Genomic DNA, 27940 nt, shown 5'->3' with positions numbered 1-27940 from the left:
ACAGACTGTCAACTAGACATTTTGATTTTGAGAAATGTCTAACATATGTGTTTGAACTACTTACCAATGACAGACTGGGAGTGGTGTTTTCATTGTGTATTTTTTATTGAAATTACATCAATGATGCATCAAGTTGTGTTTACAGTGATATATTGTGGGGGACCAATAATATCTTTCACAGGATGGGGGTGGGGCGTGACACATGATAAGGAACATTTGTGACGCAAGCCATCTAGGGATAAACTAGTTACAGAAAATTAAAGTGAAACTTATTGTGTCAACAATATTTGGTTTTCTTTTTGTTTTCTCATAACACTCAACTTTAAGTTTTAAAGTACCCACTCAGGCCTAATAAAGTTTAACGATCACTAAATACTTATAACGTGTGGATTGAATTCACTGTTCTCCTCTGCCTTAGGCTACTGGTAAGGGAGACTTGACTTGTAAACATAAGGCCAATGCACACGGCGGCAATTTTGTCGCACCGCCGAATTCAATTCCATTGTTTTGAATGAGACAATGCACACGGCGTGCGATGCGATTTTGTCGCAAGACAACATTCGATTCTCCATTCACACCCACACACTTCGGTGGTGTGAATTGAGAATCAAATGTTGTCGTGCGACAAAATCGCACGCCGTGTGCATTGGCCTATACTCTCTTTTTTGTTCGTGTTCAAAAGCAAGGACTGTGTGATCATCTAATTATGTGTAGTTATGTGTTTTTAGCATGTTCATGTTCTCTCAGCATGTTGTGATGTTATAAAAATGCAGTTAGATGTTCGTAGCTATGTGCCATTCTTAGCCGCTAGCTGTTAGCAGCGTTTGTTGTGACTTTTCTCCCATTCTGTGTTTGAGGTGTACCAACATTCAAATACTTGTGTCGTCTTCAATTTCTGTCCAATTTCAATGTATGACACATCATTTGAAAGCTTACAATCTGTAGTTTCAGAATATGTAAAACTGAGAGTTTATGTAGGCAACTGATTGATGAAAACATTGTCTGGCGTCACATTTGGCAAATAAGTGGGTGTTGGGGTAGTTGTACCCCTAATACAGGTATAAGACTTAAGAATATCCTCTGAAAAAGTGTTTTATTGGAAAGATTGACCCCCAAAACATAGGAAAAGACACCAAAAATGTTGGATAGGTATACATAGGCCCTCCAATATTAACACCATTTTACCCAGATGGCGTCACTCTAAAACATTGTTTAACCTCTTTTGACCTTGAAAAAAGTATGATCCAATACATTAATCAAGTAAGACTTTTCATATATGATGCAGGAGGGTATTAGGAACAATAAAAACTATGAAACATTACTATTGCAATTTCTCCTGGGTTGGGCCTTTTTTTTTAGTTAGATTGACTGGACTAATAGTATAGTGGATAGTGTACATAGCCTTCATTTATGTAAACCAGCTCTTTTCCCTTCTTGTTTTCAGTTTTTTTTCCCTAGCACCAGGGGAGCCCCCCCCTCCCAAATTTCATTGTATGGTACCTGTACTATATCAATGACAATAAAGACGATTCATTCATTCATTCATTCATTCATTCATTCATTCATTCATTCATTCATTCATTCATTCATTCATTCATAAAGTACGTTAATTAATAGTGACGCTTGTGGTGTTTTTGTTGAAGTATTTTGGAGGTTTGGATTATGTTTCTTTATTTGGAGATTGAAGGCTACCCCTATTGTCTAGTTTAGCAGAGAGCTAGTTGACGAACTGTGGGATTGTCTATCACCCGTGTACCACCTGCTGTTTCCTGCATCTCCTGTTCCCCAGTGGAAGTATTGGAGCCACACCGGGCCGTGGGACGCGCCGGATCTCCCTACAGACAACGGGGTGCAGCCGGGTTTTTACCCTGGTCGGTGGCCGGGTCAAGTTTCTATTGGATTACCCTACCATATTGGATTACCCTACCATATTGGATTACCCTACCCCATAAAGACTTTTGCTAGCTTTTACTATTTATTCTAATAACGAATAATACACTTTTGTACTGTTCCTGGCCTCTGGATATTGTCTGGGTGACTTCGGTTGGCTCCTCAACAGTATCCACTTAGAAGGTAGGGGTGGTTGACAGGCCCTAGGTCCACCCCTGCCCGGTTACAAACCCATTTCACTGTTAGTTAGTGTGGGATTTCGCAGCAGAAAAATAGAACAGTTTGCTCAAACAAACTTTAAGGGAGAGGAGCCGCATCATGTAGTTATGATGTTCATTTTATTCATATTCACCAGGATCAGTAACACGTTGTGAACAGTTGTGATGTTCATGGTACAGTCTGTAAGGATGACAGTCTGTATGGATGACAGTTTGGTACAGTCTGTATGGATGACAGTCTGTATGGATGACAGTATGGTACAGTCTGTATGGATGACAATATGATACAGTCTGTATGGATGACAATATGATACCGTCTGTATGGATGACAATATGATACAGTCTGTATGGATGACAGTCTGGTACAGTCTGTATGGATGACAGTATGGTACAGTCTGTATGGATGACAGTCTGTATGGATGACAATATGGTACAGTATGTATGGATGACAGTCTGTATGGATGACAGTATGGTACAGAGTTCGATTTTGGTCTAATCTGACCACATCACATTTTCCCAAGCCTTCTCTGAATCATTCAGGTGAGATGAGACCAAAAATGTAGTGTCGACTAGAAATGAGAGAAATGCTGACTATGACCCCAAGAACACCATTCCCACTGTCAAGCACGGAGGTGGAAACATTATGCTTTGGGGCTGTTTCTCTGCTATGGGTACAGGACGACTTCACCGCATCAAGGGTACGATGGACGGGGCCATGCACTATGAAATCTGGGGCGAGAACCTCCTTCCCTCATCTAGGACACTGAAAATGGGTTGTGGATTGGTCTTCCAGCAAGACAATGACCCAAAACATACAAGGAGTGGCTGAAGAAGCACATTAAGGTCATAGAGTGGCCTAGCTAGTCTCCAGACCTTAATCCTATAGAAACTCTGTGGAGGAAGCTGCCGCTTCGAGTTGCCAAGCGACAGCCTTGTAACCTTAAGGATTTGGAGAGGATCTGCAAAGAGGAGTGGACCAAAATCCCTCCTGAGATGTGCGCAAACCTGGTGACCAACTACAAGAAACGTTTGACATCTGTGCTTGCCAACAAGGGTTTCTCCACCAAGTGCTAAGTCATGTTTTGCTCGGGGATCAAATACTTATTTCCTCCAAATACTTATTTCCCTTATACCCTCGATCAAATGTAAATCAATATTTTTTAATATAATCTGTTTTATATTTAAAAAAAATATTCTGTCTCTCACTGTTAAAATAAACCTACAATAAAAATTATAGACTGTTCATTTCTTTGTCAGTGGGCAAACTTGCAAAATCGGCAGGGGATCAAATACTTATTTCCCACACTGTAAGAACACCCTACTCTATCATAATGTCAATGCCCTTTGAAAGGAGGTAGAGTTAGGTCTACACTGTTTCACAACACGCTGGCACACCTATGAACATTATCTGTTTGTGAATGATTTATGGCTGAAAAGGCCCAGAACTTGAAACTGGAATACATCACCGTTAGAACATGTGACTGACAGCAGAGGTGTGTCAGACACCACCGACAGGTTTGAGACGGATGGAGAGGAGCAGAGCAGTGTTGGTCAGACAGACAGACAGACAGACGTGCAGGTGAAGAGGTTATCTGTGGATGAACATGGCAGCTTGGACAGTCTGGCTGGTATTGGCCTCCATCGTTCTCTATGGGAAAGGTAGGTTTCTTTTGTTTGTATTGAACTTGGATTTTATTTAGGGTAAATCCTTTTGTGATTATGAGTGGATGAAACACATTCTAGAATGGAACGTTATTGTGGAACATCAGTGGTTCTATATAGAAAGTCCAAATAAAGACATTTCAATTTATGAATTAAATTAGAATTTGCCATTTAGCAGACACTTTCAATCTGACTTACAATTACACATTACAGGGACATTCCCTCTGGAGTAACTGAGGGCTAAGTGCCTTACTCAAGGGCACATTAGTGGTGGTGTGGATTCAGGCAGGATTTGAACTCTCAACCTTCCAATCACCAGTCCAACTCACTATCCACTAGACCCCCACTACCCCGTACATTTGATTGAAATGCCAGTGAGCCAACCCTATTGAACATAGAACATAATAGAGAAACAACAACAACAATTCTACCAAATACACGCACACAGACACGCACACTCACACACACACGCAGGAGTGAACTGTTTACTGTCAATACTCACATGCATTTCTCTCCCCTCGTCTCCCTACAGATTCTGGAGCTCAGGATTACGGTAAGGATGTTTCTACTTCTTCATTACCCACTATCCCATCATTCAACAGACCATAATACCATAGTTACCACACTGAATGTACAGCATACATAATACATAATACCATAGTTTCCTTATCAGAAAGTGTAACTAAGTCGGCTAAGGTCTACCTGTATGTTTAGAGTCTACTCAGGGTTAGTGTAAGGTTTACCTGTATGGTTTGAGTGTAGTCAGGGTTACGGTTAGGGTCTAGTCAGGGTTAGAGTCTAGTCAGGGTTAGGGTAAGGTTTACCTGTATGGTTAGAGTCTAGTCATGGTTAAGGTTAGGGCCTAGTCAGGGTTAAGGTTAGAGTCTAGTCATGGTTAAGGTTAGAGTCTAGTCATGGTTAAGGTTAGAGTCTAGTCATGGTTAAGGTTAGAGTCTAGTCATGGTTAAGGTTAGAGTCTAGTCATGGTTAAGGTTAGAGTCTAGTCATGGTTAAGGTTAGAGTCTAGTCATGGTTAAGGTTAGAGTCTAGTCATGGTTAAGGTTAGAGTCTAGTCATGGTTAAGGTTAGAGTCTAGTCATGGTTAAGGTTAGAGTCTAGTCATGGTTAAGGTTAGAGTCTAGTCATGGTTAAGGTTAGAGTCTAGTCATGGTTAAGGTTAGAGTCTAGTCATGGTTAAGGTTAGAGTCTAGTCATGGTTAAGGTTAGAGTCTAGTCATGGTTAAGGTTAGGGTCTAGTCAGGGTTAGGGTAAGGTTTACCTGTAAGGTTAGAGTCTAGTCATGGTTAAGGTTAGAGTCTAGTCATGGTTAAGGTTAGAGTCTAGTCATGGTTAAGGTTAGAGTCTAGTCATGGTTAAGGTTAGAGTCTAGTCATGGTTAAGGTTAGAGTCTAGTCATGGTTAAGGTTAGAGTCTAGTCATGGTTAAGGTTAGAGTCTAGTCATGGTTAAGGTTAGGGTCTAGTCAGGGTTAGGGTAAGGTTTACCTGTAAGGTTAGAGTCTAGTCATGGTTAAGGTTAGAGTCTAGTCATGGTTAAGGTTAGAGTCTAGTCATGGTTAAGGTTAGAGTCTAGTCATGGTTAAGGTTAGGGTGTAGTCAGGGTTAGGGTAAGGTTTACCTGTAAGGTTAGAGTCTAGTCAGGGTCAGGGTCTAATAACAACAACATGTAACCCCTTGTAACCCCCCCCCCCCACCCCCAACCCTAACCCCCACCAGACTGTGGGCGGGCCCCCCTGAACTCACGCATCGTCGGCGGGGAGGACACCCCTGAGGGGAACTGGCCCTGGCAGGTCATTGTGCACGTCAAACGCTATTACTGCGGGGGCACACTCATCAACAACCAATCTGTGCTCACCGCTGCACACTGCATCGTCACGTAAGACTGTTAGAATGCTCACGTCGTCGTCCCCGCATACACATTGCATCCTCGCATACACACTGCATCCCCGCATACACATTGCATCCCCGCATACACACTACATCCCCGCATGCACACTGCATCCCCGCAAAAAACACTACATCCCCGCATGCACACTGCTTCCCTGCATACACACTGCATCCCTGTGTGCACACTGCATCCCCTCATGCACACTGCATCCCTGCATGCACACTGCATCCCCGCATGCACACTGCATCCCCGGATACACACTGCATCTCTTTAGCATAAGACTGTTAGAACGCATGTAATTCAAACATGGGCAGAGTCACAACACTGTTCCTCTACACATAGATATTGTAGATATAGACAGATAGATAGATAGATAGATAGATAGATAGATAGATAGATAGATAGATAGACAAACTAAACTGATGTTTACAATACTACCTCTGCACATATACTGTATGTGTATAATGCATTGCAGTTACCTTTCACTATCATTCTTGTTTCATTTATATCATGTTCTTATATCACTATTTGCACTTTTGGTTGGATGTTAAACTGCATTTCGTGGTATAGTACTTGTACTCTGCGATGACCATAAAGTTGAATCTAATCTAAGATAGATAGATACATGGATGGATAGACATAGATAGATAGACATATAGATAGATGACAGACAGATATATCCCCCCCACCCCTTCAGGCCCAATGCCAGTTCATCTACCGTGTACCTGGGCAAACAGACGCAGAATGGCTCCAACCCCAACGAGGTGATGAGGCGCATCGTTCAGATCTACATCCACCCTCAGTACAACATTGGCGAGAGGTTTGATAACGACATTGCCCTGCTGAGGCTCGAAAGTCCCGTCAATTTAACTAACTACATCCAACCCGTGTGCCTAGCGGGCAGCGCCAGCGTGGTCCACAAAGGCACCAACTCCTGGGCCACCGGGTGGGGAAGGATCAACGATAGCGGTGAGTGTAACAAATCTAATTGTATTGGCCATGTAGATCGCATACGGGTGTGTGTGGGGGCTATTGAGTTGAGTGTTAATACTAGAACTATTATATTATAATACTGTATCACCTGTATCATTCTAATCAGAGAAGCCTAGATTCCATTCAGAGAAGCCTAAACTAGACCTAACCCTAACCCTAGACTAGATCATGATGGTGGGGGTTGTTAGTCACTAAACTCCCTGCCTCGCCTCAGGCTGGGCCATCCTCTCCTTCTCTCCTCTCCTCCCCTCTCCTCTCCTCTCCTCTCCTCTCCTCTCCTCTCCTCTTCCCCTCTCCTCTCCTCTCCTCTCCTCTCCCCCTCTCCTCTCCTCCATTTTCCCTGCAGAGTTTGCTGCAACAGAGGAGTGAAGTCATCCACTCAAATCTTGGCTCTGTTTGTTTACTTGACACACACACACACACACACACACACACACACACACACACACACACACCGATCCAATGCTTTCAGTCTGTGTGTACTTTCAGGATAGCATTATGTAGTAGATGTAGTTACATGTTACATGCTTTCACGAATGTAACTTGACAGTTCTGAAGGCTCTCGTGATGCTGTCTGCAGATAATGGGGATGGGGAACTCTTAGCCTTCATGACTTTTAAAGACACATTCAGATTCTTCTTAGCCAAGTGACATTTAACATGTTATGATGATGTTGAACCGTCAAGATTGAAGTCAAAGTATTCAAATCAGGAGAAACTTAATTAATTAGTAAAAGGTTTATTCAAAAATGTAGGTGAAGATAATATCATAGAAAATAACAAATACAAATGTTTGGTCTTTGGCCATCCTGGAGCTCATCACCCAGGGCCTTATTCTGGGATATCAGTTGGTCACCCAATATCCATCGGACACCCCATCCACATCCTTCTCCTCTTGGGGTTGATGTCTTGGCTGGTGTTGCCGTAACAGGACTTCCTGGTCCTTTTGCGACTGTGCTGGCCAGCAGCAGAGACTGTAGAGACAGTATGTAACTGTGGTCCCGCAGTCCAATCCATGAAGGAGTCATCATGTTGTCCTCGGCTGGAGGCAGGCTGGGAGGCTAGAGTGTGAAATACAAATACAATTACTTTAAATAAACGATATATATGGGCCATGGGTGGGGTCATTTGACGCCGTGAGTAAAAAATGTTTTATATCTTTGCACTCCATCAAATTTCAGGACCCTCCGTTCATGACCTTTCCTAGATATGTGCGTTCTACCACCCAGTATCTTTACATTTTCAAAAATCACATCAGGATAAGCTAGTATCAAGCTACTTTGCAGTGTTTCTGTGTAGGAGGCAGGCTAATTTAAAAGACGGCCAACTAGTGGTCATTGTGTGTCAATAGCAGCTTTCCAAAAGACTATGGTCATTTGACCCCCGAGGCGGATCTTATAGTAGGTAAAAAAGGCACGACTGCTCTAGTGTTAAGAAATGTACTCACCAGCAGCAGAGACTGTAGAGACAGTATGTAACTGTGGTCCCGCAGTCCAATCCATGAAGGAGTCATCATTTTGTCCTCGGCTGGAGGCAGGCTGGAAGGCTAGAGTGTGAAATACAAATACAATTAATTCATATAAACTGAATTAATCAGTAAATGCTGATGTGGCAAGACATACAGTATATATGTGGCGGCTGGCCGATAGAGGGCGCTGGGGCGCCGCCCCCACCTTCACTTCCTAGTTGTTGTTTTTTAAAAATAAACATTGTTTATTCACAAAATGCGGCTGATATTCTGTAAAAAATGCCCCACCAAAAATGTTTAGCACCAGCCGCCACTCTATATATATATATATATATATATATATATATATATATATATATATATATAGTGGACCTTCAAGAAATGTACTCACAAGCAGCACGGATTATAGGACTTTTCAGAAAGCCACTTTGTCCTTGTGCCTGGTTTTGAGCTCCAGTTCCTATGAAAGATCTCAAAAAAACGTTGTATAAATATGGTTGAATGTCCATCTTCTGTCATATGGTTCTCTGTCTGATATGGTTCTCTGTCTGATACAACACTGTTTGTGGGTTTGTGGGTGCTGCTGTTTATAACACTGTTTGGTTAATAGCTGCTGTTTTTAAATATATACATACATGCATATGACATCACAATCAACAAGTTCTGTCATTGTCCTCTGTAACCAGAGGCCAGTGGTTCTCAAACTTGTAAAAGATAAAAGCAAGCATTGTGAAAAAATAAACATCTTTTGACTGACATTTGTCATTATATATCTCTTTTGTACTTTAAAAAAAAAAAGGATTACTACAATTCTGCTTATTCGTGTAACATGTAAAATGATACTTGTTATGAAGGCCCACAATTTAGAGCCAGTTGGTTTCCCCAAATCAGCCCTATTTTGCCCCTGTTATTTCCTTAATTATTTTCCATACTATTCATGTACGTTTTCATGAAGGTGTATGTATTGTTATTGTAATTGTATAAGTTCTGTCTTAGATTTGTGCAGTATTGTGCAAGCGCCAGATTAGTGGGCGTGGTTTTGATTGGCGTACGTGACTTGATGTATGTCCGGTTGGTATATATAGCTACGGAAGTCGATCTAGGAGGGCGGAGTCAGTGGACACACACCGTGCTGAAGCTGAAGACACGAGTGATTATTGAGTTTGCAACTGTGACAGAGGGCAAACATTAGTAGAATCTAGTTGAATCGATAGATAGTTGAATCTCTGTATTTGGTTTCCTTTGCTGCGGAAGACATCTCAACAGTCAACAAGGAGAACGGGAGACTGAGTGTTAATAGTAAATCACCGGCTACCCGCATCGCCGCGGGAGTTCGTTGTTTGGTGAGTTGGCAGCGCTAGCCCAGTTTAGCTGTGTCACCGTTAGCCAGCCTTGCTAGCCGCCGGCTGCTAACGTTGGCGCATAGCGAGACCCAAGCCGGACAGAGCCGTCGCCTCCGAGGTGGATTGCGACCGACCGCTGACACCACCGGAGCTGACCGTGGACCACCGGACCTGAGCCATTCACACCTCGTCGTTTGCTACGAAGACGCCCCTTTCCCTTCAAATTGCAACGTCACTCCCCCCCCTTGTCTGCTGCCTTCCTCGAGTCACATGCGAGCTCCAACCAGGCCTCAACGCGCTCATTTCAGTCCGGGACTCTAAGCCTTTTCAGGCCAGGTACTGTGTGTGAGTGAGTGAGTGAGTGTGTGTGTGGCCGGCGGGGAGGGAGTATATTGGGATGTATATATAATTTGTATAAATAAATGTGTTTGTTCATATTCGATACATTGCTGTGTGTTTAGTTGTCTGTTAGCTAATGCTAATGCTAATGCTAATGCTAATGCTAGTAATGCTAGTCTAAAGGGTTGCTGGCGCCCCCTGCCTCTATCCTCCTACACTGCCGATTTAGCTCAGAGTTAGTTAGATAACCCGCCCTTCCTAAAATTCTACAGTCCTTTAGCTACTCCCTGGTTACAATACTTATAAACTATCACATCACACACTCGCTAGTCAAACCAAAATATTGCAATGCATTGGATTCGATGAGTAATCCCCACTGCTACCTATTTAACTATAACACTACTTTACATTGTTAGCAGGCTCTCAAAACAAGCTGTGTTAGTTGACTAGCGATTTTCAACAAAGCTAAGCTTGCGCTTTTATTTAGAAGTTGCGAAAAACTGAAGTCTTTAATGTCAGAATGTGCCTCTTGTTGTCTTTCAGAGAACAGATGCCAAACTGCCAACATGTTTGCTGTTATTATCAGTGGAGCCCCTAGACTTTTGGGGGCCCTAAGCAAACAACATTATGGAGGCCCCTGGTAAGGGTCTTAGGCGGGTGACGATGTGGACATTTTAAAATGTATTTATTTCCCTGACACTAAAATATAATACGGTTTTACGAAGTTCGCGCCTATGCGCGCGCTCGTGTGTGTGTAAGTAAAAAAACAGTCTGAAACAAAGGAATTCATTATAAATGTCATAATGTATTAATTAACAGTCACACACACGTCCGAGTATTTGATCAACAAAGGAGCCATGTGTAGTAACATCAAATTGGAGCAATATAAATAATGAAATATCAACTCACTTATTAGATACATACAAATCACTGTGCTTATTACAACTCTTAACACACTTACATTCTGAAACTGCTGGTGTTTTCACATTCTGAAACAGCAACATTAATATGTAATATCAAACAGAGCAAGAACAACAAATAAATAAACAAATAAATCAAAAAATCAATAAACAAGTATATTCTGAAACCGCTGGTGTTCTTATTTACATTTTACATGACTCCACTGGGTCTGTCTGTCTGCCTGCCTGCTTGCCTGCCTGCTTGTCTGTCTGTCTGTCTGTCTGTCTGCCTGCCTAAGACATCTTACTTATTTTGCACTCTGCATCTTATTTACATTTTTGCACTCTGCAGCTTCTTACTTATTTTGCACTCTGCATCTCCTTGCTTATTTTGCACTCTACTTATGTTTTCTGTTTGCTATTTGCTGAACCCTACTCTGAACCTGCTCTATACTCTGAACCCTGACATACAGTAACCTTTTAGAATCGCTGCTTTCGTGCCTTGGCTGCAGCGGGTGGCGTTCGTAAAGTCGCTTTTGGAAATCTGACCGGCACTCGTGGAACGCCTCTCGTCCAATCGAATGACTCGGTCCCCTTTAGACGTTGAACCCAGTGTGCGCGCCGGCGCTCTCAGAGCGAGTTTACGAACGCACCAAACAAGCTGTGCGAGCGCAGCGCAGCGCGAGCAGACTCAGAGCGACTGAACGCTGAATGCCATGATTTCCATTGAAAATACATTCATCCAAGGACAGTTTTAGTTTGACAAAAAGGGCCTTTTTGTTTGGTGGCCCCAAGCAATTGCCTTGGTTGCCTCTATGGACGGGGCGCCTCTGGTTATTATATGACTTGGCAGCAGGCAGTCTTCACTCAACGATCGTCTAATTCACAGAACAGCATGGGTTGCTTGCGCTGTTTGATTGCGTCATCAAAATTAACGTCTCGCATTCGGTAAAAACATTCAATCTTTTCACACCGAATGGCCGAACTCCGAATGTGCTGTAGCGTGCATGGAATATGGACCCCTCACATCCAGTATATTAATGCGAGCTATTATTGACCGTAGAACTCCGTCCAGTCAATGGCACTGTTTAGGCACAATTATTCCATAGAACCTGAGCTACCCCATACTCAGACATGAACCTCCCAGTTATGGTTTGACCCACAAAACTGACATAAAATGGTCCCATCATCCTTTGTGACAAGCTAATATGCAAATGAGTTACCGCATGAAAGTGCGGTGAACACATGAAAAATAACAGTAGCCACGAACTCTGGTTCGCTAGCTAGCTACAATACATAAACAGCCGATAACGTTCGCCACAGTGCTTTTTTGCTATTTTCGCCCACGGACATTCGGTGGCCGAACTTTCGGTGCATCCCTACTCTGAAGCATTTTGATTTTCTATCGTTTTTTTTACACACACTGGGTTTGGCTAACATCACTAGCATAGTGAGAGAATAGAGTAGCATGGAGTACAACTTTATTGTCCAAACAAAGCTGTGGAAGTGTGTCCACCTCTGCCCTGTCTGTCATCATGTTGGTTCATTGCTCTACATGTATGCATAGGTGAAAGTGGGCCGGAACGGTCCGGTGCTGCGTTCCGCAAGACTTTCTGTGCCGGAACGCCGTTGGGGGAAGAGATGCAGCTGCCTGTCAATCAAAATCCGATTGCTGCAGAGTGCAGAAGCAATCACGATTCACGATCCATAATTTCCAACAAGGAAACACATGGCTGACTTTATGTTAGGTTGCGTCTATTTTAATACCTTTGAAAAGGACATGTTAACCCGCTTTACAGTAGACCCGACGCGACGCGACGTGGTTGGGTGGGCAGCACTGGGCACTGAGACAGTCCGACCGGGATTACAGTCGCGCCGTATGGACGCATATAGTGGACTTTATTCAAATGTTAATGCAATTTGAGATTGCATTTGTATGTTCCACTTTTGCATGCATTCTTTCAGACAATATTCAAATTCAAATGCATTTCTAATGATTTGCATTTTCATGTACCTGATGTGCACATTCGCTGTCAATATTAAAATGATAATGCAAAGCCATTTGCCATTTAATTTTCAAAGTCATGCGCTGCTTTGTAGCTGACAAAATTCAAAAGTTCATTCTAATGTGAAAATTACTATGCAATCCCAAAATAGCATATTCATTTGCCACTTTTGCCTGCGTTATTTGAGTCAATATTCAAATTGTAATGCAATAATGTGATTAGCAATTGCATTTATATGTTCTAGGAAACACATCCGCTCATTAGAATTGCATTTGAATTTGAATATTGTCTGAAAGAATGCATGCAAAAGTGGAACATGCAAATGCAATCTCAAATTGCATTAACATTTGAATTTAGTCCACTATATGCTTCCATAAGAAAGCCGTGTTGCCAGATTGGGCTACTTTTGGTCACACTGGACGGGTGGATTCGGCAGCTTTTAGACTGGTTGGGCTGGAAATTGTCAATTCCATCTGGCAACCCTGGTAGCAAAATATGTGCATACGTAACTGGTACTGGTACTTTCAAGTCGCATCATATTATCATTATTATTATTATTATTAATAATAATAATAATTACAATTTACAATACAAATACAACAATTGGGGGTCCCTCAAAGAAAATTTGGGCGCACTGCGCACGCACAACATCAACCTCCAAGGCTTGATTCTGACCCAGGAAAAACCCTGGTATGTACAGTATAACATGATAGCCATCTATGCACTGTATATAAGATGATGACCAAGGGTCTTTCTGCTGCTGACCAAGGGGTTGAGTTCACTTGATGAGGCCCAATTTTGTTTTAGACTCTGTAGGCTACTGTATTTGTTTATTAAGACATGTTTCACCAACAGTTTGGAGTGAGAGAGATCAGATATATTATCTGAATTTCTCTTGTTTTATCAAATGTTCCAATTATTTTCATTTCTTGTGCTGGTTTAAAATTGCAGGAAACTAGCACAACTAATTGTGTGGGAGAGAGGGGCCGCCGCTACCAAAACGTGCACAGTTTTGGGTCGCTCCACCACCAAAAACTCTCACTCCAAACTTTTGGTGAAACATGGCAGCCCTAAAGTGTTTCTAATTTCGACACCAACACCACGATGTGTGTGTTCAGGGATGCATGAAGCTGGGGGCAGGAGGAGAACAATATGAAACGATGAAGGTTGGGGTAGTAGCCTATAGTTCCTGTAAGAAACTCAAACCACTTTCACCCCTGGCCATACTGGATAAAATGCCACTTTATTTCTGTTCTTTTTTGATCAGGTTGAACAAAGATAGCAGTTACAGTCTCACTCACACTTGCTTTTAACAGTCCCAACAATAAGAACAGGTCATGGTAGAAATAGTATTAGCTACTCAACTCTCTAGAACAGTTTAAAAGTTGAGGAATGAGTCACTTTGGTGTTTTTAGTGATGATGTTTATGTTTCTATTATGGAACTGTATGTGTGTCCATAGTTTGTTCAATGTTCAAAGCGTCAGCTAAATGACTTATATTGTAATCATATCTGTGTCAAAGAAACCTGGGGTGAGGTGCGCTCTGCCCTTCCTAACCTCAGGTTGGGTCACATTAAATGTTCTTAGATCATAACTGTTGTGGTTTTCTAAACCAGGGTGGGTATAACTGTTATGGTTATCTGAACCAGGGTGGGTATAACTGTTATGGTTATCTGAACCAGGGTGATGGTTGTGTCCCTCCAGTCTCCCTAGACCCCCCTGGGACCCTGCAGGAGGTAGAGGTGCCTGTCATAGGGAACAGAGAGTGCAGCTGCAACTTCCTGCCAACTGACGGCGCCATCACTGACAACATGATATGTGCCGGACAGTTGGGCAAGGGAGTATGTATGGTACGTTTACCATCATCATCATCATCATCATCATCATCATCATCATCATCATCAATAACATAATTATTTATTATGAGCAACTGATAAATTAAATAATAAATAATAATAATACATTTTATTTAATGGTGCCTTTCTCAAACTCAAGGACAATGACCTTTTTACAGAGAAATAAATGAAAAAAAGAAGGGTAGCAGGACAATAAACAATAAACTAAAAAAACACAACAAACTAAAAAGCACCTATGAGACATGTTAGTCAGGACACATGCCATGCTGTACGAAGGGTTAGGGTTAATAGTGTTAGTCAGGACCCATGCCATGCTGTACGAAGGCGAGTCTGAACAGATGCGTCTTGAGTCTGGTCTTGAATGTGTTGAGAGTATCAGAGCATCAGATGGCTGGTGGAAGGGAGTTCCACAGCTTGGGTGCAGCAACAGAAAAGGCACAGTCGCCAAGTTTTTCGACGCCTAGTGCGGGGTATGACGAGGTGCCGTGCAGGGGTGCAGGGGTATAGGGTTGAAGTAGGTCAGTTAGGTAGGCAGGAGCCAGGCCATGTAGTGCCTTAAAGATGAGGAGGAGGATCTTGAAGGAGATTCTATGTTTTATGGGGAGCCAGTGAAGTTGTTGCAGGGTGGGCGTGATGTGCTCCCAGGGTTTAGTACGGGTGAGGATCGTGGCAGCTGAGTTTTGGACATATTGGAGCCGGTTCAGGGCCTTGCTGCAAACACCAAGAAGGACTGTTGCAATAATCCAGGCGGAGGTGACAAAAGCATGTATTAATGTTTCAGCAGAGGTATCAGAGAGTGAGAGTCGGAGATGGTTTTGAGATAGAAAAAGGCATGGTGGTGACTGACCGTATGTGGGGTTCAAAGGGAAGGGTTGGATTCAGCAAGACCCCCAGGTTCTTGACCTCCGAGGAGGGGCAGATGGAACAGCCGTCAATGGTGAGGACGAGGTTACTGATCTTTTGAAGGAGGGTCTTGGGTGCAACAACCATGAGTTCCGTTTTATTGCTGTGGAGTTTGAAAAGGTTGGTGGTCATCCATTCTTTGATTTCAGGGTGTCAGGATGAGGAAGGGGGGGAGGGAGGGTGGCAGAGGATTTGGTGTGGAGGTGTCATCAGCATATGTGTGGAATTTGAGGCCATGTTTCCGAATTATTTCGGCAAGTGGGAGGAGGTAGATTGTGAACAGTAAAAGGCCAAGAATGGAGCCTTGAGGGATGCCTTATTATCCTGGTGCTGGGGCGGGTCTGGACCCCCCAAGGGACATGTACTGCCACTTGTTGGACAGGTATGATTTGAACCAAGCCAGGGGTGTTCCAGTGATGCCCGACGGTCGTCTCAAGTCGATCCAGAAGGATGGTGTGTGAGATAGTATCAAAAGCCGTGGAAAGGTCAAGGAGAATAAGTATGTTAACATTGCCATGATCAGTGGGCAAGATCATTGACCACTTTGACCAGAGCTGTTTCAGTGCTGTGCTTGGCCCTGAATCCGGATTATAGTGGTTCGAACAGTTGGTAATGTGACATGTGGTTCTGGAGTTGAGGGCCAACTCCACGTTCTAGAATCTTGCTGAGAAAGGGAAGGTTGTAGACGGGTCGGAAATTACTGAGGAAAACAATATTTTGTTGACCTATACCAGGGGTCGGCAACCTGCGTCTCAGAATATTTTGTCCATCTTCAGTGATTCCCTGTGGCTTTGACAAAAAATGATATGGAAATGAAGGCTCTTTTGATAGTAAAGGTTGCAGACCCCTGACCTATACCCCCCCCCAACCCCCACAACTCAGGGAGACTCGGGAGGACCCCTCCAGGTTAAGCAAGGCTCGGTGTGGGTCCAGATGGGCATCGCCAGCTTCGTGGTGCCATGTGCCGTGGGGTATCCTGATGTGTTGACAAGGGTCTCCCGTTTCCAGGGGTGGATCGAATCCAACGTGGGCGCAGACAACGTGGGCTTCGTCAACATCTCCTCCAGTAGGACAGATGAGGACGACAGCTTTGTATGCCCCGACTCCGCCTCCGCCCTGAGCACACCGCTCCTCCTGCTCCCCCTCCTGACCCTGATTGGCCAGAAGCTCATCTCAGCTGTCCTCTAAGCCTAGCCCTAACCTTAACCCTAGCTCTAACCTTAACCCTATCCTGAGCCCTAACTCTCTCTCCCATAACTTACCTGAGCCCTAACTCTCTCTCCCATACCCTAACCCTAACTCTCTCTCCCATACCCTAACCCTAACTCTCTCTCCCATACCCTAACCCTAACTCTCTCTCCCATACACTAACTCTCTCTCCCATACCCTAAGCCTAACCCTCTCTCCCATACCCTAGCCCTAACTCTCTCTCCCATACCCTAGTGCATTCAACCAACAACAATTCATGTTTTAAAATGAATTTACCTCTATGGGCAACCATAGATGTTCCCATTTTGATTTTCCATTTCCCCCTCACCTGCTCCAAGAGGGTGGGAAATGAGAAATGCATAGGAAATACTATCTTAGACTGCACTATTGATTAGTTCACAGAGTATTACAAGGATAGCTCACTCTTTTTAAAACTTAACCATATTTTCAATATGCCTAGAGTCAGTGGAGCATATAATTAAATATTGACACATGCAACACAAACATATATCAATCAACCAATAATGCAATGGTATAATGAAAAGAAAACACATTTCCAACAGCCTGCCTAGACTTCAAAAGGTTTGTGCATTCAAGCAACATTAAGTAACTATTTAAAATGAGTTGACCACCATGGGCAAACATAGATGCAGGGCTGGCCCAAAGCATAAACGGACTAAGCGGTCGCTTAGGGCCATAACCACTAGAGGGGGCCACACTTCAAAAAATAATAATTTGAGCACTGATGTTGGATGGGGGTGAAAGAATGGACAGCTATAGTTTCTACAGTAGCCTGTTGTTTTGTTGTTAACATCGTTAACAATTTTGTAGTGTTCACTTTATTTATTTGGAATATTTTGCAAATTGATTTGCATAGGAATCAATTACACACTGTGTGGATCAGGTTATCATTATAAATTGAGCAAATGGAGTGGAAAAACTGCTCAGGAATGCGACCCTGAGGCCTTAGGAGACTCACAAAAATCTAAGTTGAATGGTGGAGAGGAAAAAGCACAGTCAATGGGACAACATCATCTCAGTCACTCTACAAAATTGGTCTATATCCAAGCGGCCCAAAAAAATCCTGATGCACCCAGTTTCTGCACCATCTCTCATGTGGAGAATAGTGGTAGCTGCATCAAGTTATGGGTATATGTGTCACTGGCAGGGACTGGGGAGTTTGTCAGGATCAAGAGAAAATAATACAATTTGCTGAGTTGGTAGTGACATCCTAATCTACACAGTGTGTAATTGATTCCTATGCAAATCAGAGGCCCTATAAAAACAAAGATATTGATTCCAAAATTAAATTAACTATTGTCCTTGCATTGAGATGAACTCAATTCAACTTACTGAGTGATTTGTTGATGACATTTTAGCTTTTTAGCTAATTCTAAGAGTGTCATAGCAAAGACTTGTGCAAATCCATGAGGTATTTCTGTGTTAACATTTTAAGAAATTTGCAGAAAACTCATGGGGTATTGTCTGTGGATTGATGTCAATTTTTATTTATTTAATCAAATTTAATAAATGGAGTATATAACACAACAAAATGTGGAAAAAGTGAAGCGGTGTGTTGACTTTCTATAGCCACTGTACAGTATATGTTTATATAGTGTGTGTATGTTCATCTACACTCCCCCCCACACAGTGATTAAACACCCCTCTATCGAAAATACCCATCAATCGAAAACTCCAACCTCCTGACAAAACGTGTGTGTGGGGGGGGGGCACATTAAAAATCTCGCTTGGGGCTACAAAAGTTCTAGAGCCGGCCCTGCATAGATGTTCCCATTTTGAGCAAAATGTAGATGTTTCCCTTTTCTCCCTCACTTGCTCCAATAAGATGGGAAGTGACAAAGAGTATTTAGATACTGTGTAGGAATGCATACAAAATACTAGTTTAGAGTGCTAAAGTACGTTAATTAATAGTGACGCTTGTGGTGTTTTTGTTGAAGTATTTTGGAGGTTTGGATTATGTTTCTTTATTTGGAGATTGAAGGCTAACCCTATTGTCTAGTTTAGCTGAGAGCTAGTTGACGAACTGTGGGATTGTCTATCACCCGTGTACCACCTGCTGTTTCCTGCATCTCCTGTTCCCCAGTGGAAGTATTGGAGCCGTGGGACGCGCCGGATCTCCCTACAGACAACGGGGTGCAGCCGGGTTTTTACCCTGGTCGGTGGCCGGGTCAAGTTTCTATTGGATTACTCTACCCCATTTGCTGTTGTTTTTAAATACTTTTGCTAGCTTTTACTATTTATTCTAATAACGATTTCTTTTGTACTGTTCCTGGCCTCTGGATATTGTCTGGGTGACTTCGGTTGGCTCCTCAACAGTATCCACTTAGAAGGTTGGGGTGGTTGACAGGCCCTAGGTCCGCCCCTGCCTCGTTACAGACCCATTTCACTGTTAGTTAGTGTCGGATTTCGCAGCAGAAAAATTTAAATAGAACAGTTTGCTCAAACAAACGTTAAGGGAGAGGAGCCGCATCATGTAGTTATGATGTTCATTTTATTCATATTCACCAGGATCAGTAACACGTTGTGAACAGTTGTGATGTTCATGGTACAGTCTGTAAGGATGACAGTCTGTATGGATGACAGTTTGGTACAGTCTGTATGGATGACAGTCTGGTACAGTCTGTATAGATGACAGTACTGTACAGTCTGTATGGATGACAGTATGGTACAGTCTGTATGGATGACAGTATGGTACAGTCTGTATGGATGACAGTATGGTACAGTCTGTATGGATGACAGTATGGTACAGTGTGTATGGATGACAGTATGGTACAGTCAGTATGGATGACAGTATGGTACAGTCTGTATGGATGACAGTATGGTACAGTCTGTATGGATGACAGTCTGTATAGATGACAGTATGGTACAGTCTGTATGGATGACAGTCTGTATAGATGACAGTATGGTACAGTCTGTATAGATGACAGTATGGTACACTCTGTATGGATGACAGTCTGTATAGATGACAGTATGGTACAGTCTGTATAGATGACAGTATGGTACACTCTGTATGGATGACAGTCTGTATAGATGACAGTATGGTACAGTCTGTAAGGATAACAGTCTGTATGGATGACAGTATGGTACAGTCTGTATGGATGACAGTATGGTACAGTCTGTATGGATGACAGTATGGTACAGTCTGTATGGATGACAGTCTGTAAGGATGACAGTCTGTATGGATGACAGTATGGTACAGTCTGTATGGATGACAGTCTGTATGGATAACAGTCTGTATGGATGACAGTATGGTACAGTCTGTATGGATGACAGTCTGTATGGATAACAGTCTGTATGGATGACAGTATGGTACAGTCTGTATGGATGACAGTCTGGTACAGTCTGTATGGATGACAGTCTGGTACAGTCTGTATGGATGACAGTCTGGTACAGTCTGTATGGATGACAGTATGATACAGAGCTCAACTTTGGTCTGAATCATTCAGGTGAGATGAGACCAAAATGTAGCGTTTTGGCATCAACTTGACTCGCCGTGTTTGGAGGCAGAGAAATGTTGACTATGTCCCCAAGAACACCATCCCCACTGTTAAGCACGGAGGTGGAAACATTATGCTTTGGGGCTGTTTCTCTGCTATGGGTACAGGACGACTTCACCGCATCAAGGGTACGATGGACGGGGCCATGCACTATGAAATCTGGGGCGAGAACCTCCTTCCCTCATCTAGGACACTGAAAATGGGTTGTGGATTGGTCTTCCAGCAAGACAATGACCCAAAACATACGACCAATGCAACAAAGGAGTGGCTGAAGAAGCACATTAAGGTCATAGAGTGGCCTAGCTAGTCTCCAGACCTTAATCCTATAGAAACTCTGTGGAGGAAGCTGCCGCTTCGATTTGCCAAGCGACAGCCTTGTAACCTTAAGGATTTGGAGAGGATCTGCAAAGAGGAGTGGACCAAAATCCCTCCTGAGATGTGCGCAAACCTGGTGACCAACTACAAGAAACGTTTGACATCTGTGCTTGCCAACAAGGGTTTCTCCACCAAGTACTAAGTCATGTTTTGCTCGGGGATCAAATACTTATTTCCTCCAAATACTTATTTCCCTTATACCCTCGATCAAATGTAAATCAATATTTTTTTATATAATCTGTTTTATATATTTTTAAAAATAATCTGTCTCTCAATGTTAAAATAAACCTACAATTAAAATTATAGACCGTTCGTTTCTTTGTCAGTGGGCAAACTTGCAAAATCGGCAGGGAATCAAATATTTATTTCCCACACATTAACACCCTACTCTATCATAATGTCAATGCCCTTTGAAAGGAGGTAGAGTTAGGTCTACACTGTTTCACAACACGCTGGCACACCTATGAACATTATCTGTTTGTGAATGATTTATGGCTGAAAAGGCCCAGAACTTGAAACTGGAATACGTCACCGTTAGAACATGTGACTGACAGCAGAGGTGTGTCAGACACCACCGACAGGTTTATTAAGAGACGGATGGAGAGGAGCAGAGCAGTGTTGGTCAGACAGACAGACAGACGTGCAGGTGAAGAGGAGCAGAGCAGTGTTGGTCAGACAGACAGACAGACAGACGTGCAGGTGAAGAGGTTATCTGTGGATGAACATGGCAGCTTGGACAGTCTGGCTGGTATTGGCCTCCATCGTTCTCTATGGGAAAGGTAGGTTTCTTTTGTTTGTATTGAACTTGGATTTTATTTAGGGTAAATCCTTTTGTGATTATGAGTGGATGAAACACATTCTAGAATGGAAAGTTATTGTGGAACATCAGTGGTTCTATATAGAAAGTCCAAATAAAGACATTTCAATTTATGAATTAAATTAGAATTTGCCATTTAGCAGACGCTTTCAATCCGACTTACAATTACACATTACAGGGACATTCCCTCTGGAGTAACTGAGGGCTAAGTGCCTTATTCAAGGGCACACTAGTGGTGGTGTGGATTCAGGCAGGATTTGAACTCTCAACCTTCCAATCACCAGTCCAACTCACTATCCACTAGACCACCACTACCCCGTACATTTGATTGAAATGCCAGTGAGCCAACCCTATTGAACATAGAACATAACAGAGAAACAACAACAACAATTCTACCAAATACACACACACACACACACACACACGCACACACACACACACACACACACACACACACACACACACACACACACACACACAGGAGTGAACTGTTTACTGTCAATACTCACATGCATTTCTCTCCCCTCGTCTCCCTACAGATTCTGGAGCTCAGGATTACGGTAAGAATGTTTCTACTTCTTCATTACCCACTATCCCATCATTCAACAGACCATAATACCATAGTTACCACACTGAATGTACAGCATACATAATACATAATACCATAGTTTCCTTATCAGAAAGTGTAACTAAGTCGGCTAAGGTCTACCTGTATGTTTAGAGTCTACTCAGGGTTAGTGTAAGGTTTACCTGTATGGTTAGAGTCTAGTCATGGTTAAGGTTAGAGTCTAGTCATTGTTAAGGTTAGAGTCTAGTCATGGTTAAGGTTAGAGTCTAGTCATGGTTAAGGTTAGAGTCTAGTCATGGTTAAGGTTAGGGTCTAGTCAGGGTTAGGGTAAGGTTTACCTGTAAGGTTAGAGTCTAGTCATTGTTAAGGTTAGAGTCTAGTCATGGTTAAGGTTAGAGTCTAGTCATGGTTAAGGTTAGAGTCTAGTCATGGTTAAGGTTAGGGTCTAGTCAGGGTTAGGGTAAGGTTTACCTGTAAGGTTAGAGTCTAGTCATGGTTAAGGTTAGAGTCTAGTCATGGTTAAGGTTAGAGTCTAGTCATGGTTAAGGTTAGAGTCTAGTCATGGTTAAGGTTAGGGTGTAGTCAGGGTTAGGGTAAGGTTTACCTGTAAGGTTAGAGTCTAGTCAGGGTCAGGGTCTAATAACAACAACATGTAACCCCTTGTAACCCCCCCCCCCCACCCCAACCCTAACCCCCACCAGACTGTGGGCGGGCCCCCCTGAACTCACGCATCGTCGGCGGGGAGGACACCCCTGAGGGGAACTGGCCCTGGCAGGTCATTGTGCACGTCAAACGCTATTACTGCGGGGGCACACTTATCAACAACCAATCTGTGCTCACCGCTGCACACTGCATCGTCACGTAAGACTGTTAGAATGCTCACGTCGTCCCCGCATGCACACTACGTCGTCCCCGCATACACATTGCATCCTTGCATACACACTACATCCCCGCATGCACACTGCATCCCCGCAAAAAACACTACATCCCCGCATGCACACTGCATCCCTGCATACACACTGCATCCCTTCATGCACACTGCATCCCTGCATGCACACTGCATCTCTGCATGCACCCTGCATCCCCGCAAAAAACACTACATCCCCGCATGCACACTGCATCCCTGCATACACACTGTATCCCCTCATGCACACTGCATCCCCGCATAAACACTGCATCCCCGGATACACACTGCATCTCTTTAGCATAAGACTGTTAGAACGCATGTAATTCAAACATGGGCAGAGTCACAACACTGTTCCTCTACACATAGATATTGTAGATATAGATAGATAGATAGATAGATAGATAGATAGATAGATAGATAGATAGATAGACTGATGTTTACAATACTACCTCTGCACATATAGATGTGTATAATGCATTGCAGTTACCTTTCACTATCATTCTTGTTTAATTGATATCATGTTCTTATATCACTATTTGCACTTTTGGTTGGATGTTAAACTGCATTTCGTGGTATAGTACTTGTACTCTGCGATGACCATAAAGTTGAATCTAATCTAAGATAGATAGATACATGGATGGATAGACATAGATAGATAGACATATAGATAGATGACAGACAGATATATCCCCCCACCCCTTCAGGCCCAATGCCAGTTCATCTACCGTGTACCTGGGCAAGCAGACGCAGAATGGCTCCAACCCCAACGAGGTGATGAGGCGCGTCGTTCAGATCTACATCCACCCTCAGTACAACATTGGCGAGAGGTTTGATAACGACATTGCCCTGCTGAGGCTCGAAAGTCCCGTCAATTTCACTAACTACATCCAACCCGTGTGCCTAGCGGGCAGCGCCAGCGTGGTCCACAAAGGCACCAACTCCTGGGCCACCGGGTGGGGAAGGATCAACGATAGCGGTGAGTGTACCAAATCTAATTGTATTGGCCATGTAGATCGCATACGGTTGTGTGTGGGGGCTATTGAGTTGAGTGTTACTACTAGAACTATTATATTCTAATACTGTATCACCTGTATCATTCTAATCAGAGAAGCCTAGATTCCATTCAGAGAAGCCTAAACTAGACCTAACCCTAACCCTAGACTAGATCATGATGGTGGGGGTTGTTAGTCACTAAACTCCCTGCCTCGCCTCAGGCTGGGCCATACTGGATAAAATGCCACTTTATTTCTGTTCTTTTTTGATCAGGTTGAACAAAGATATCAGTTACAGTCTCACTCACACTTGCTTTTAACAGTCCCAACAATAAGAACAGGTCATGGTAGAAATAGTATTAGCTACTCAACTCTTCTCTCTAGAACAGTTTAAAAGTTGAGGAATGAGTCACTTTGGTGTTTTTAGTGATGATGTTTATGTTTATATTATGGAACCGTTTCTATTATGGAACGGTATGTGTGTCCATAGTTTGTTCAATGTTCAAAGCGTCAGCTAAATGACTTATATTGTAATCATATCTGTGTCAAAGAAACCTGGGGTGAGGTGCGCTCTGCCCTTCCTAACCTCAGGTTGAGTCACATTAAATGTTCTTAGATCATAACTGTTGTGGTTTTCTAAACCAGGGTGGGTATAACTGTTATGGTTTTCTAAACCAGGGTGGGTGTAACTGTTATGGTTATCTGAACCAGGGTGGGTATAACTGTTATGGTTATCTAAACCAGGGTGGGTATAACTGTTATGGTTATCTGAACCAGGGTGGGTATAACTGTTATGGTTATCTGAACCAGGGTGATGGTTGTGTCCCTCCAGTCTCCCTAGACCCCCCTGGGACCCTGCAGGAGGTAGAGGTGCCTGTCATAGGGAACAGAGAGTGCAGCTGCAACTTCCTGCGAACTGACGGCGCCATCACTGACAACATGATATGTGCCGGACAGTTGGGCAAGGGAGTATGTATGGTACGTTTACCATCATCATCATCATCATCATCATCATCATCATCAATAACATAATTATTTATTATGAGCAACTGATAAATTAAATAATAAATAATAATAATACATTTTATTTAATGGTGCCTTTCTCAAACTCAAGGACAATGACCTTTTTACAGAGAAATAAATGAAAAAAAGAAGGGTAGCAGGACAATAAACAATAAACAAAAAAAACACAACAAACTAAAAAGCACCTATGAGACATGTTAGTCAGGACACATGCCATGCTGTACGAAGGGTTAGGGTTAATAGTGTTAGTCAGGACCCATGCCATGCTGTACGAAGGCGAGTCTGAACAGATGCATCTTGAGTCTGGTCTTGAATGTGTTGAGAGTATCAGAGCATCAGATGGCTGGTGGAAGGGAGTTCCACAGCTTGGGTGCAGCAACAGAAAAGGCACAGTCGCCAAGGGTGCGACGCCTAGTGCGGGGTATGACGAGGTGCCATTTAGGGGTGCAGGGGTGTAGGGTTGAAGTAGGTCAGTTAGGTAGGCAGGAGCCAGGCCATGTAGTGCCTTAAAGATGAGGAGGAGGATCTTGAAGGAGATTCTATGTTTTATGGGGAGCCAGTGAAGTTGTTGCAGGGTGGGCGTGATGTGTTCCCAGGGTTTAGTGCGGGTGAGGATCGTGGCAGCTGAGTTTTGGACATATTGGAGCCGGTTCAGGGCCTTGCTGCAAACACCAAGAAGGACTGTTGCAATAATCCAGGCGGAGGTGACAAAAGCATGTATTAATGTTTCAGCAGAGGTATCAGAGAGTGAGAGTCGGAGATGGTTTTGAGATAGAAAAGGCATGGTGGTGACTGACCGTATGTGGGGTTCAAAGGGAAGGGTTGGATCCAGCAAGACCCCCAGGTTCATGACCTCCGAGGAGGGGCAGATGGAACAGCCGTCAATGGTGAGGACGAGGTTACTGATCTTTTGAAGGAGGGTCTTGGGTGCAACAACCATGAGTTCCGTTTTATTGCTGTGGAGTTTGAAAAGGTTGGTGGTCATCCATTCTTTGATTTCAGGGTGTCAGGATGAGGAAGGGGGGAGGGAGGATGGCAGAGGATTTGGTGTGGAGGTGTCATCAGCATATGTGTGGAATTTGATGCCATGTTTCCGAATTATTTCGGCAAGTGGGAGGAGGTAGATTGTGAACAGTAAAAGGCCAAGAATGGAGCCTTGAGGGATGCCTTATTTCCCTGGTGCTGGGGCGGGTCTGGACCCCCCAAGGGACATGTACTGCCACTTGTTGGACAGGTATGATTTGAACCAAGCCAGGGGTGTTCCAGTGATGCCCGACGGTCGTCTCAAGTCGATCCAGAAGGATGGTGTGTGAGATAGTATCAAAAGCCGTGGAAAGGTCAAGGAGAATAAGTATGTTGACATTGCCATGATCAGTGGCCAAGAGGAGATCATTGACCACCTTGACCAGAGCTGTTTCAGTGCTGTGCTCCGCTGAATCCGGATTGTAGTGGTTCGAACAGTTGGTAATGTGACATGTGGTTCTGGAGTTGAGGGCCAACTCCACGTTCTAGAATCTTGCTGAGAAAGGGAAGGTTGGAGGCGGGTCGGGAAATTACTGAGGAAAACAATATTTTGTTTACTATACCAGGGGTCGGCAACCTGCGGCTCAGAATCTTTTGTCCATCTTCAGTGACTCCCTGTGGCTTTGACAAAAAAGTATATGGAAATGAACATTCTTTTTTAACATTTTTATTTTTATTAAAAAAAAAACCTATCTCTTTTGATAGTAAAGGTTGCAGACCCCTGACCTATACCCACCCCCCACACCTCAGGGAGACTCGGGAGGACCCCTCCAGGTTAAGCAAGGCTCGGTGTGGGTCCAGATGGGCATCTCCAGCTTCATGGTGCCATGTGCCGTGGGGTATCCTGACGTGTTCACAAGGGTCTCCCGTTTCCAGGGGTGGATCGAATCCAACGTGGGCACAGACAACGTGGGCTTCGTCAAAGTCTCCTCCAGTGGGACAGATGAGGACGACAGCTTTGTATGCCCTGACTCCTCTGCCTCCGCCCTGAGCACACCGCTCCTCCTGCTCCCCCTACTGACCCTGATTGGCCAGAAGCTCATCTCAGCTGCCCTCAACCCTAACCTGAGCCCTAACTCTCTCTCCCATAACTTACCTGAGCCCTAACTCTCTCTCCCATACCCTAACCCTCTCTCCCATACCCTAATCTGAGCCCTAACTCTCTCATCCCTACCCTATCCCTAACTCTCTCTCCTATACCCTAGCCCTAACTCTCTCATCCCTACCCTATCCCTAACTCTCTCTCCCATACCCTAGCCCTAACTCTCTCTCCCATACCCTAACCCTAACTCTCTCTCCCATACCCTAACCCTAACTCTCTCTCCCATACCCTAACCCTATCTCTCTCTCCCATACCCTAACCTTAACTCGAAGGATACAATCATTCCTCACCAGAGAAGCAGCGCAACTCTTGGCTCAGTCACTGGTTATCTCCCGCCTTGACTACTGCAACGCACTCCTGGCCGGGCTCCCCGCCTCCGCCATCAGACCTCTGCAGCTCATCCAGAATGCTGCTGCCCGTCTGGTGTTCAATCTCCCCAAATGTTCTCATGTTACCCCCTGACGATGAAGTTGAGCCATTGTTGCTGTTGACAACCGTTTTGCTTCAATGAGCATGTGTGAACGGCTTGACGCTTGACGTCATTGCATCAACAGGCCTCCTTTTTTGCCCATGGGGAAATTAATTAATTGTATAGGACACATAAAAATGTATGACATGTATGACAATCTCATGTGCAAAAATAAATAAATGAAATGAAATGAAAAAACACCAACTCCGTTAAACATAACCACACTGATCCACTCAATCGGATATTTTTTTATTTCTTCACTTTTTTTTATCCGTTTAGAGAAATCTCTGTTCATGTGAGTGAAAACACTGTGTTCTTACATGGCCTCCTGCAGACTTAAACCACCAACTGCCAAAGAGTTCCGGAACACTCAACACCTGGAGTGCCAAGTGTTTAATGTTTTATTTACCTAGCAACAACACTTTGATTGGCTACACAATGAACTGTCATAATT

The 27940-nt window shown here is 43.6% G+C and overlaps 2 protein-coding genes across 2 annotated transcripts; both read left to right on the top strand.

The window, feature by feature from the left end:
• Positions 1 to 3712: 3712 nt before the first annotated feature.
• LOC308157949 (chymotrypsin-like protease CTRL-1) lies at positions 3713 to 16671 on the top strand (the record flags this gene model as incomplete). Its single annotated transcript, XM_080531543.1, has 6 exons — positions 3713 to 3767; positions 4303 to 4323; positions 5506 to 5665; positions 6375 to 6646; positions 14429 to 14574; positions 16366 to 16671. 6 exons carry the CDS (start codon positions 3713 to 3715, stop codon positions 16669 to 16671), a joined length of 960 nt encoding a protein of 319 aa, XP_080387669.1.
• Positions 16672 to 21309: 4638 nt separating this feature from the next.
• On the top strand, positions 21310 to 27022 carry LOC308157948 (chymotrypsin-like protease CTRL-1; the record flags this gene model as incomplete). The annotated part of the gene is made up of 6 exons (XM_080531542.1): positions 21310 to 21364; positions 21942 to 21962; positions 22672 to 22831; positions 23582 to 23853; positions 24702 to 24847; positions 26666 to 27022. The coding sequence occupies 6 exons, from the start codon at positions 21310 to 21312 to the stop codon at positions 27020 to 27022; spliced, it is 1011 nt and encodes a 336-aa protein (XP_080387668.1).
• Between the last annotated feature and the right edge of the window lie 918 nt (positions 27023 to 27940).

The sequence above is a fragment of the Nansenia antarctica genome (assembly GCF_963989245.1).
Source record: "Nansenia antarctica genome assembly, chromosome: 5".
In the NCBI taxonomy this organism is placed as follows: Eukaryota; Metazoa; Chordata; class Actinopteri; order Argentiniformes; family Microstomatidae; genus Nansenia; species Nansenia antarctica.
This window is presented reverse-complemented; position numbering and strand designations above follow the sequence as displayed.